The following is an 11335-nucleotide window of genomic DNA, read 5'->3' as shown; positions in this document are numbered from 1 at the left end:
AGTCATATATATATATATATATATATATATATATATATATACACACAATTATTGTAGTCATATTGAATTAAAATTGAAACTAAAATATAATAAAATATTTAAAGTTGGTAATATTTAAAGTTGGTAGGGTGGTCAAATTGTGCCACCCTACCAACAAGCATAGCAAACAATATTTTCCCCCCCAAATCATGCAGCCCTACATTCATCATCATATGATGACCAAATACACTTACAAATACATTTACAGTCTAAAACATTTTTTTTTTTACTTTAGAATATTTATTTTGTAAATGTTTCCTGAATTTTGATGGCTTCAAAGTCACACAACCTGGCTAACTTGCCTAGCAAAGTGACAGATTCTGATTAGATAAACAGCCTTTGACGTCAGCAATAAAAGAAATGGTAGATAAGCATTTTTAAAGTTGATAAGCCTCTTTGTGAGTGAGTGTGTGCGAGTGTGTGTGAGTGAGTGTGAGTGTGTATGTATGTATGTATGTGTAAGAGTTCACCCTGACCCTGACTCCAGAGAGAGCTGGGAGTGGTGACTGATAGCACATCGCACTGAAGCGCTGCCCAGCACTGATTAACCCACCATACACTCCCCTCCTGAAAACAAACACATTCTACCGCCTACACACTCACACAACACTAAAGGCTAAAATCCTGGCTCAAATAATGCTCTTCTGCCTGCAAAAAATAACTCCAAGTCAAGAATAAATAGTGAGACATTATGACATTTAAACCCGCAGACTTCAGATCAGCCAAACGCTACAAAACACACTTCACAATGCTGAAGTGTTTGCAGAGCAGTCTAACGCAAGGGAACATCCCGAAGGCCTTTGTCCCTAGTATTTTGAGTTCATATAGACGGCCCTCTTTTTGGTGCGTGTTCGAAGAATATAGGAAAACTGCTGGAAAGCCCCGAAAGGACAAAACGCTTGTTGTTTTCATAGAGGCAGCTCACTGGAGCACAGAGCCTGAGGGAAAGACACCATCCCAGAAGTCCAAGCAGCAAGAGCTATTGTTTTTTTGTTTGTTTTCTTAAAGGAAGAGAAATAGGTTAAGAGACAAAGAAAAAAAGAAACCTTTCTTTTCCAGCTTCAGCCTGAGGATCCCTGCTGCTTCCAGACTTCCTGGTTCGAGGTGAACTTTAAAACCAGCCAGCGTGGTTTGTTGCACTTTAGAGCTCAGTACAACCTCAGATCAAAGCTGACCAAAGGAAAAAAATGGTGCTTTTATATCTAGTAGAAATAAACGGATATCACCTAGAACCGAAGTTAACTTTTTGGCACAAGTGATAAGCATCAAGGGCCTGATGTCTGTTTTATTTCTTGGAATTTTTGTCATTGTATTGAACGAACAGTGGATAGTGTTTAAAGTTCAGTTTAGCTTTAGAAACACTGTAAGACATTTTCATCTCATGAGTATGACAGCGTCAAAGTGATTGTGAGTATTAGTGCGCACTCAGAGATAAGCTTCAACGGTTTTTATTTACAACATGCTGTTGAAGCGTTGAGCATTGCAGTCGATCTCAGACAAGTCTGTTGATCTCTTGATCGCAATGGCCAATCAGAGGTGTTTGTTACAATCTACTAAATACTGCTCAAAATGCCAGTGTTTTTGTTCACTGCATGGGAGCAAGCCTGCTTGCCAATCCTGTCATTATAACCAACAAACTGTAAACACAATGTAAATTAGATTTACTGTGCAGTGTTGACAGTTTTTCTGCACTAAACTGAAGTGACTGACAGCTTCAGTGATTATAAAGGGAGAGCTCTAGAGACCTGAAAGTTTTTGAAACTCATTGCATGTCAGAATAGATCTGTGCATCAAGTCTTGGACTGTAAATGCAGACTAAAAGACCTGAGACTTTAACTATGTAATGTGTAATTTAATTTGCTGCTTTGTTCTTCAAAGAACACACTCTTCAAAGTACCTTTTCTTTTGTTTATTGAGTAAAAGCAGTAAGTGGTCGCTTTGTCTAGATATATATTTTTTTAAAATGAGAATATTTGTACTTTTTTAATGTACTTTGCAACAATAGCTGCTCTATCCAGATCTTTTTCATGGGTGACAAACAAAAGCAAAAAAAAACATTTAAAGTTACATCTAATATAGTCAAAATGTCAAAAACAGAGATTTATTTTATCTATATCGCCCAGCTTAAATTGGATGTATCCCTGACATTGAATTGATTGAGAACAATGAAACCAGCCAATGGCCTAGTGAAGTGCTCATTTTACAGAAAACTAGCCTGTATTCTATAGAGCAGGACTCCTCTGAATGCAGCTCAGTTAAGGAGCACTACCCTTTCAGACCAGGTCATGTAAACATCTGTGAACATTGGAGCTGAAAATCAGAATTTCGGTGTGAGTGAAGCTAAAGAGCAAAGGGCACCGAGACTATGTTGTGACCCAATACTATGGTCTCAGTTCAAGTCGCCCTCATGACTGTAGGAGCTCTTGGTGAATAGCTGGTGCAGCGTTGTGAAATCTGTCTTGTTCATATGATCACAACAGAAGCATCACGCTGTAAGCACCTCATGTGACTGAAGTGTTCACATGATCACAGCAGTGGTCAGGAATATGAAACATGTGGTAAAGGAAGATCACAAGTGACAGCACTTCACCATTCAGCGTGCACGACACTTGGACATAATAAAGACTTCTGCTTCACACAAAAACATGCTGAAACAAGCCAGAAGAGACAAGCATGAAACCAGTGCAGCCTGATTAATTCACACACTGATTGTCATGTCTAACAGGCAAAGCACTATTGTACTATTGACAGTATTATTGATGTGATGTTTTTGTGCTTTGATGCTGCTGTAGCCTAAACCTGTCAGTGTTTCTGCATGTTTTAATGAAGATCATTTTAAGACTTATTTAAGAGCAAGTGTAGAAAATTTTAGGAATAAGTTAAAAGGAACACAATACATCAATAAGTTCTCAATGTTAAATGTGTAGGGAGCAGAATATATTTGTTTTAAGCATAAACTTAATTTTGTTAAATTTTCTAAGACGATTTACATTTGCATCCCAAGTAAATGCATCTTGATTTAAGGATGTTTAGATATTTGTACTGGAAAACAAAAATATTGAAATTATTAATTTTTTGCAGTGCACGCAACATTTAATATCACGACTTTATGAATTCAATTTTCATTAATGAATAAATTTTCAGAAGGGTGAATTAAGACGTGCAGAAACCCTGTCAAATAGACCAATTTCAGTGTTTGCAAACAGTGATGATGGTTTTTGTGGGCGGAGCCTATCTGGTGGCAGAAAATGACAGTTTTAAGGTAGCAGTCTATTCAAGCCATACACGCAAGTGACATAACTGTGACGTCTACTCCAAATTGGTCTATACTGTAGCAGTGGTAAGTGTGGTGTCAGTAATACAGAGGTGAAGCATCTCACCAGTGCTGCCACATAGACTTTGTAGACGGGGTCAGCGCAGACCATGGAGAGCACGCTACAGCAGGACTCCACCACCACGTCGCCAGCCCCCCCCCCTGCTGCTGTCCCAAGCCCCGCCCCCGCACCCGCCCCGGCCAACAGGAGAGCTCCGCTCACGTCATGTGACAGCCGCCGGAGAGCCATTTCTCTGATGTTCCAGTTTCGGGAAAAGAGACAGCCTACCAGCTCCAAACCAAACACCTGAGACGTGACATGAACACACAAAACCACGCAGTTAATAAATGAAGAAACTGTAATTACAAAAGAAATAAAGTAGAAAAAACAGAAAGCTTTCTTGTATTCCAACATTTTCATGGCAATTAAGCACATATCATAATAAATTTAATGTAAAAGAAAAATACTAACATTGTATACTTACAACTGCACTTTTTTTTGTGCATTACAGTAACAAGAATTTAGATGGAAAACATGAGTCAAGCATGTCAGCTTATGTAAGATTCCTTAAAATATAATGAATTTTGCCAATAATGATAGCGGGTAATTATTTTTATTGTTCTAATATTATCACATCAATGGCCAATATTTAAATCTACCCTGCTCTGCCTGTTTTTAAAGGGACAGGTCAAAAATTTTAATTCTGTCATCATTTATTCAACTTCATTTTAATTTGAATTGACTTTCTTCTCTGGAACACAAAAAATATTTTGAAGAATGTTGGTAACCAAACGCTTTCAGTTCCCACTGACTTGCATTATTTTTTATGAGCATACAATAGAAGTCAATGTGAACTTGGTTACTCACATTCTTCAAAATATCATCTTTTATGATCACAGAAGAAAGAAAGGCATACATGCGTGAAACGACACAAGGGTGAGTAAATGAAGACAGAATTTTTTATTTTTGGCTGGACTGTCCCATTAAGCTACAGCACATCATGACACAAGGGGAGGAAAAGAAGGTCTTCTGAAACCTTTGTAATAAAAATGGAAGTTTATCAGTCTGGAAAAGGCTACAAACACATTTCTCTTTGGCTCCAAAGAACCGCAATCAGAGCAATTTTATCCAAATGAAGAAAGTTTGGAATAGTTGTTAATCATCCAAAGGCATGATCGTCCTGACAAAATCTCTCTGACTTCAAGGTACAAAATTATCTGGAAGTCACAAAGAGCAACATCCAAAGACCTTCAGTCCTATCTAGTGTGATGGTTTTGCTGAAGAAACGAATTCTGCTCTGAATCAGTGAATTCTCCAGGAGAATGTGAAGCGATCAGGGCTGTAACCACCATAGACCCCCAATATTTGAAATCTGCTGCAGCGCTCTGTTTTTTAATTGACTAAAAGGTTTAAAAGTGAAATTTTTTAAGCTGGTCTGTCTCAGCGGTCTTACAGCGCTCGTCAATGTCAAAATAACTGAGATGGCCAATCAAATCAAAGTAGGCGGGGTTTACTGTTCACAGCAGCAGAGCACTAATTCCAGCACAAAGCGTCAGTTTGAGGTTGAAAGAGAGCGAGGTAAGATGGAAGCTGCAAATCATTTCGTATTAGTCAACTGTTTTACCATAGAAATGTTAAATGACCGACAACTATATTCAGTGATGCAAACTACTCAACTTTTTTTCTCAAATATGGCCATTTTGAGAAAGAGATTAAAGTTGCGTGTGTGAATTACCTGAGTCTGTGCGTCTCTGTACAAACAATGAAGCTGTAAATGTATTTGCTTCAAAAACAGCGATTTTTACCTCCTCGTTAATGAGAAATATAATGTATCGATTCAGTATCGAAGCTATTTTATCAATAAAAGTCGCAGAGCAATGCTGACAACAAGTTTTTGTGCTCCTGGACGTTTCGATTTTAATGAACACCTGCCATCTAATCAAATATTCAGACAGAACATGATGTGTATATATATACTGTATATATATATATATATATAAATTGCCCCCCCTCCCTAATGTTCAAGTCATGGTTACAGCCTTGGAAGCAATGAATACAAGCAAGTAAATGCTCAAAAGATTACAAATGTCACTGATCTACAGCAATTTTTACCATCTGAATTCTTTCACAACGGTGTGAAACTCTTAAAAACTCCAGGAAACGTTTGCCGTTATTGCTAGTTATTGGGGTGTAACCAATCACTGACATAAAGGGGGTGATCACCCTCTCACAGGTAAGTGTTATTTATCATTCTTAAAGAACACATGAAAGGCGTGTCTTGTTTGGTTTTGTTTATGAATGGTCATTTCAATGCATTTTTGTCTGAAGACCAGATGCATGATCTTGCATCTTTATATTTGTGTATACTTTGCATGTTGAGCACACCTTGATCCAGGGTTCGGCGAGCTCTGTGTATGTCTGTGGGATGTGCTGTACTCCATACTGTGGGAGAGAGAAGTCGCCCTCCTGCCCCGTTCTCGAGCTCTCAGTACGAAGAGATGAAGACGTTGAAGAAGAAGCAGCTGTTATCAAAACTTTGTTTAACTAGCTATCTCACAATGTTTACATATGAATAAGAGCCCACATTAAAGTCTGTCATATAAATTGGTCTCTTCATCAGAAATTAGCCTTCTGATTGCCACCATTGATGGACAATTTTTAATATTAAAAATATCTGTATGACATTATATTCTGCAGTTCTTCCCTGTTGTACCGAATATCTATACTTTTCAAATTATCATATCGAAGTTAGAAATTCAAATATTGTGACAAAATTAATTTTGTAGGGTGCCACAAGTTTGTTAAAATTTCCAAAGGGTGCCGCGACTAAAAAAAGGTTGGGAAACACTGGTCTAGGCAACATCCACTGTACACTACTGTTCAAAAATTTGGGGTAATTTTGGGGTCTTTAAAAAAAAAAAAAATTCAGCTATTAAATGCATTTAATTGATCAAAAGTAAAAGAATTTCACATTGTTACCAAAAAACGTTCACAAAAATTTAACAAATGCTTTTCTCTTGAACTTTCTATTCAAAAATCATCAAATATACATCTATACAAAAAGGATCAAATGAAGGATCATGCAACACTGAAGAGTGGATTAGTGAATAAATCACACTAATCACAGGAATAAATTACATTTTACAATATATTCAAATAGAAAACGGTTATTTTAAATTGTAATATTTCACAATATTACTGTTACTATTGTAAAGCGTCCTTGAGCCCTGGAAAGGCACTATATAAATACAACTTATTATTATTATTATTGTATTTTGGGTCAAATAAATGCAGCCTTGGAGAAACTTATTTCAAAAACAAACAAAAAACAAGATCTCAACCCCAAACTTCTGAATGGTAGTGTACGTTGTAAATCATATCTTACGGTGCCAGCTGAAGTATCATGATGAAACGTTTGCTTGTCATGTTTCTTATTAGCAGATATAATTGATTCCAACTTTCATCAGTTGGTCTGCTGGCAAACTGTAGTACTTTTTTATTATTTTGTCCTTCTTTTGTAAGTCGCTTTAGATAAAAGCATCTGCTGAATGCATGAATGTAAATGATTTTGTCATTATACAACTTTTATTCTAATTAATTTATAAATAGTAGCTACATACAGTATTAGTAACAGTACTTTAACCATTTATGTTTAGAAAAAACTGCTACACCAACATAATTCAGAGTCTCGGGTATTGAAATACTGGTCAAAGTATTACAAGTGAGCAGCTCCATGGCACATAACTAACATATTTTTGCACAGAAATGGTGACTGACTGTAGAAGACAGGTTACACTAATGGCCACCATAGTGTCTTATAACACAACACAACAATGCATGTGTGAGCTCTAATACCTCACAGAAACATCACAAAAGGCAACAAACCAAACCTGTGGTTTGTGTTCTTGTAACCTGAGACAATAAGACCATGATGCATAGCATCACGACAAATGGAGGGGATTTACTTCATGAAATTAGAATAATTGCTGTTTCCTAAAGAAGAAACATCAGGATTTGGTTTCATGCGTCTCTTGTGTGTGGGGTGAATCTCTGGATGGTTTGCGGGAAGTTGGAAAACACCAAAAACTGACTAGCCGCTAGCATGTCAATCCCGGGCAGACACACAAACATGGCTGGTGCCGGGCTGTCTCGCTTACCTAACCACCAGAGAGGAGTCGACACCAGACTCTTACATCTTAGAGTAAATACAAACAGGACAGATCCCAAAGGCGTATGTCCTGAATGAAGCATCAGCACTGGGTTTGCCAGCTTCATTAGTTAGCGCTGCATTCTTAGACTCCATCTGTGTTTGGGCTTGTTGGGTCCGATCCTGCCTGCTCGGGTTTATGTAGGTCTGCTGGTCAATTACACGCCTCCTTAAACACGAAAATATTCCTGAGGTACTCTGAGGAAACTAACGCTCATTAAACGTCTGTATCTGCAGCTTTTAGCTTCAGAAAGTCAATTAATTTATATATGAACGGTTGAATTTACCTGTAAAAATCATGAGACTTCCACTTGGCTCTACACAGAGGACAGATCAACAGATCGTGATTTCTCCGGCACTCCTCGGCCCCTGAAAGACAAACGGGACACAAGAGATGTTCACTAAACTCATCACATGAAGGGCTGTCAGGGGATCTAGGGCTAGAAATGGGTCATGGATGCTCATTCAACAAACAACTAGTCCGACTTCAAACCGTCTCCTGTGAGCAATGTTCCTGTTATTACATGTAATCAGACTTTTGTGGGGATTATGACAGTTCTGTGCGATATTTAGCCTATTTACTGCATTAAACTCTATCTGGGTGGCACCAGTTTTCTCGGAGGTTAGTGAAATTCGTGGTTCACAGACGTACTTTGTGATTTTAATCCTGTCCGATTCTGCCAAGTCTGTGTTATTTTCTCGCACAGCCTTTGTAAAAATTCCAGAGGAAATTACCTAGTTTTTCAACAGTCCTCTAAGAAATCTAATCCCATCGAGTGTGAATGTCTGTGATTGCTGATGCTGTATTATCCCAACACTTCTCCTCCTGTTTTTGACTAGCCTGGTCTACCATTTGCACACTAATCTTCCGCATGCTACACCTTTCAAGAATCGCAACGCAAAAGTCACTTGGAAAACTAGTCAGGTTTGAAAACAGCTTTTGTTGAATAGCGGTTATCTTATTGGCTACACTTGGTAATTCAAGGGTGTTTTCACACAGGACCAATTTTTGTATTCCATCTGAATTATTCCTGTAGCATTTGTTCTTGTTGTTGTTGGTCTGTATAATCATGCATCTTTATGTTGCGCTGTTTTTCAGTGTTTTTAAACTGGCATAAGGGGAGAACATATGAAGAGATCTGTCATATAGACAATGAATGAGCATTCAACATTTCTGAAACTTAAAAATATCTTCAAAAGCCTTCATTATTTGACGATAACTTTCTACTTATACCGCTGGATGGAATTGGATCGCCTCGCTGGTTCTGAAAAAGTGTGTTTTGCATATCATTTTTGTGGGCTGTGTTTGCCAGCCCTCTGTAGAAATGTCTGGACCTATAAAAAGGCTCTCAAAGCCTCCCTTCCGTGATGTGGACAGTCAATGCTAGTTCCTGTGACTACTCAAAATATCAAATCAGGTGAGGTGGGATAATCTGGGATATGAGCACTGATATTTTTCTTGCTATTGTCAGGCAGACACTTAATATTATCAACATTGCTGATTTGATTTCACAAACACTATTGGCCACAATGACATCACTTGATCAGCGATGAACTGACTTTAAGTGAAAAACTGACTGTTTTCTATTGTCCTCTTTTTAGTGCTGCTTTACAGCAGAATTGAATTTTGTTTGCATTATTGAAACATTACTGTAACACTGTAAAGCTGCTCTGACTCAATCTATATTGTATAAAGCGCTATATAAATAAAGGTGACTTGACTACTTACATATAGACATGCAGTGATGGTGGAGCTTGTTTCTGCAGCCCTCTTCACACACCGTCAGACTTTCCTCATCTAGCATGTCCAACAGACAGATAGGGCACATCTGCTCCTCCTCATCCTTCATGCTGCTCACAGGAGTACAGTAAAGTAAAGTTAAAGTTACTAAGACACAAGGGCTTTGACAGATAAATACACTTTGCTTCAAAAGGGTCACATCATGAGGAATCCGTTTTTTCCTTTTGAGGTAAGAATTAACTGTACTACAAAAACACACCGTAACTTTCAGAACTCAAAGGTGACTCGTTCTGACAACTTACTGGCATCACACAGATACATCAGTACAATAACCAAACTTTGTTTGGGGTTCAGACTCGGCTCGCCCATTCAGCTGGTGAGGTAATATGAATACAGACAGACAGATAGGGGAATCTGCTATAAGAGCAACAAACTATGAATTCGGATTGAATTATTTTGCTCAACTACTCCTATAATTATGATAAATAATGAAGACGTCTGAAACATACTCAGAATTATTAGATTAATTCTAATTAATAAAATAATAGAAACATCATGCAATTAATTTGATTAAAATTGTACTCTCCGCGACCCACTCAGAATGGCCTTGCGACCCACCAGTTGAGAAACACTGATCTGATCCAGAGTCAGTCAGCATAGCCTGAAATCACACAGTTCAAGCAGATAAGAGGGTCTCTGGAGCTTCACAGACCTGCTTTCGTTGCTGGATGGAGAGGCGCTGGAGGTACATGTCGTGTGAGAGCTGGACATGCGAGACACAAACTTCTGGATGGTGCTGCGTGAGGGAGCTTTGATGCGCGAGCTGCGGCGATTGTGGTACTTCTGAAACAAGCTCTCCACCTGAATGAGATCAGACCATCAGTGTGCGCTGAGCTTGAGCGATGGCACTGAGCTCGTTGTGCTCTGCTTGTATGACAGTCCCCTCACCTCAAAGTTCTTGAGGGTCTTCCTCCACAGCAGAGGGTCCGACGGCTCCAGCTGGAAGACTCTGAGCATGACGAAGAGCACGTGGATGCAGAACGTCCCTCGGCCACAGCTACACGTCTGCTCAACATAAAGGACACCATATGATGATGAAAAACCAAAGATTATATTAGTGACACAATTAAAGCATACATAATATATTAGGCATGGACACTGGAAACAGAACAGTTTTCATTACAACAGTAGCATTTGTACTTACATTTTTCTTTACAAATACCATTTAAATTTTTTTATTATAAACCGGATAGTTCCGGTCCTTGATTCTGATTGGCTGAGCCGCGTTCGAAGCTGTTGTAAATTACTCTACAAACACACACCTTTGTTTACTTCTGTGTGTTGCTCGGCAACCACTTTGTTGCAACCACAACTGTTTCTGAGGAGCTACATTGTTTGGTGGAAGAATACTGTTTTTATTAATATCATTACACTTTATTTGCTCTGTTTTATTTTGTGAAACCTAACAACGTATATGGAATAACCGTTTTATAAAAGCAATAAGCCCCGTAAAGCCATGGTTTACAGTGAATTTATAACAGCTAAGGGGGTTTTCTCCGCTTCGTGTCGTACCTAACAACGCCCCTTAGCTGTTATAAATTCACTGTAAACCACGGCTTCACGGGGCTTATTGCTTTTTTACAAATACTGTTTGTTTTATAGAAATCAGGATGTTTATACAGTCGTGGTCAGAATTATTGGCACCCTTGGTAAATATGATCAAAGGCGGCTGTGAAAATAAATCTGCATTGTTAATCATTTTGATCTTTTATTTAAAAAAATTCACATAAATCAAAGCCTTTCATTGGAGAATAAGAATTTAAAATGGGGGGAAATATCATTATGACATAAATGTTTTTCTCAAATACACGTTGGACACAATTATTGGCACCCCTAGAAATTCTTATGAGTAAAATATCTGTGAAGTATATTCCCATTCATATTTACAATTTTGAGCATACCAGGGTGATTATGAACATGAAATTATCCAGCCATGGCTTCCTGTTTCACAGGAATATAAATAGGAGGGAAAAC

At 38.2% G+C, this 11335-nt stretch overlaps 1 protein-coding gene across 1 annotated transcript in view; it reads right to left on the bottom strand.

Annotated features, from left to right (window-relative positions):
• LOC107737160 (mitogen-activated protein kinase kinase kinase 1-like) overlaps nt 1–11335 on the bottom strand; it is a 62337-nt gene that overhangs the window by 13001 nt on the left and 38001 nt on the right. Inside the window, exons 5-11 of the mRNA XM_016548603.1 lie at nt 10250–10366; nt 10014–10162; nt 9290–9411; nt 7848–7929; nt 7563–7726; nt 5739–5875; nt 3420–3659 (exon numbers count right to left, since the gene is read on the bottom strand). Of these exons, the coding sequence (XP_016404089.1) occupies nt 3420–3659; nt 5739–5875; nt 7563–7726; nt 7848–7929; nt 9290–9411; nt 10014–10162; nt 10250–10366 (1011 nt within the window). The remainder of the gene's footprint in view (nt 1–3419; nt 3660–5738; nt 5876–7562; nt 7727–7847; nt 7930–9289; nt 9412–10013; nt 10163–10249; nt 10367–11335) is intronic.

The sequence above is a fragment of the Sinocyclocheilus rhinocerous genome, unplaced genomic scaffold (genome assembly GCF_001515625.1).
Source record: "Sinocyclocheilus rhinocerous isolate Xijiao unplaced genomic scaffold, SAMN03320098_v1.1 scaffold2386, whole genome shotgun sequence".
Taxonomy (NCBI): Eukaryota; Metazoa; Chordata; class Actinopteri; order Cypriniformes; family Cyprinidae; genus Sinocyclocheilus; species Sinocyclocheilus rhinocerous.
This window is presented reverse-complemented; position numbering and strand designations above follow the sequence as displayed.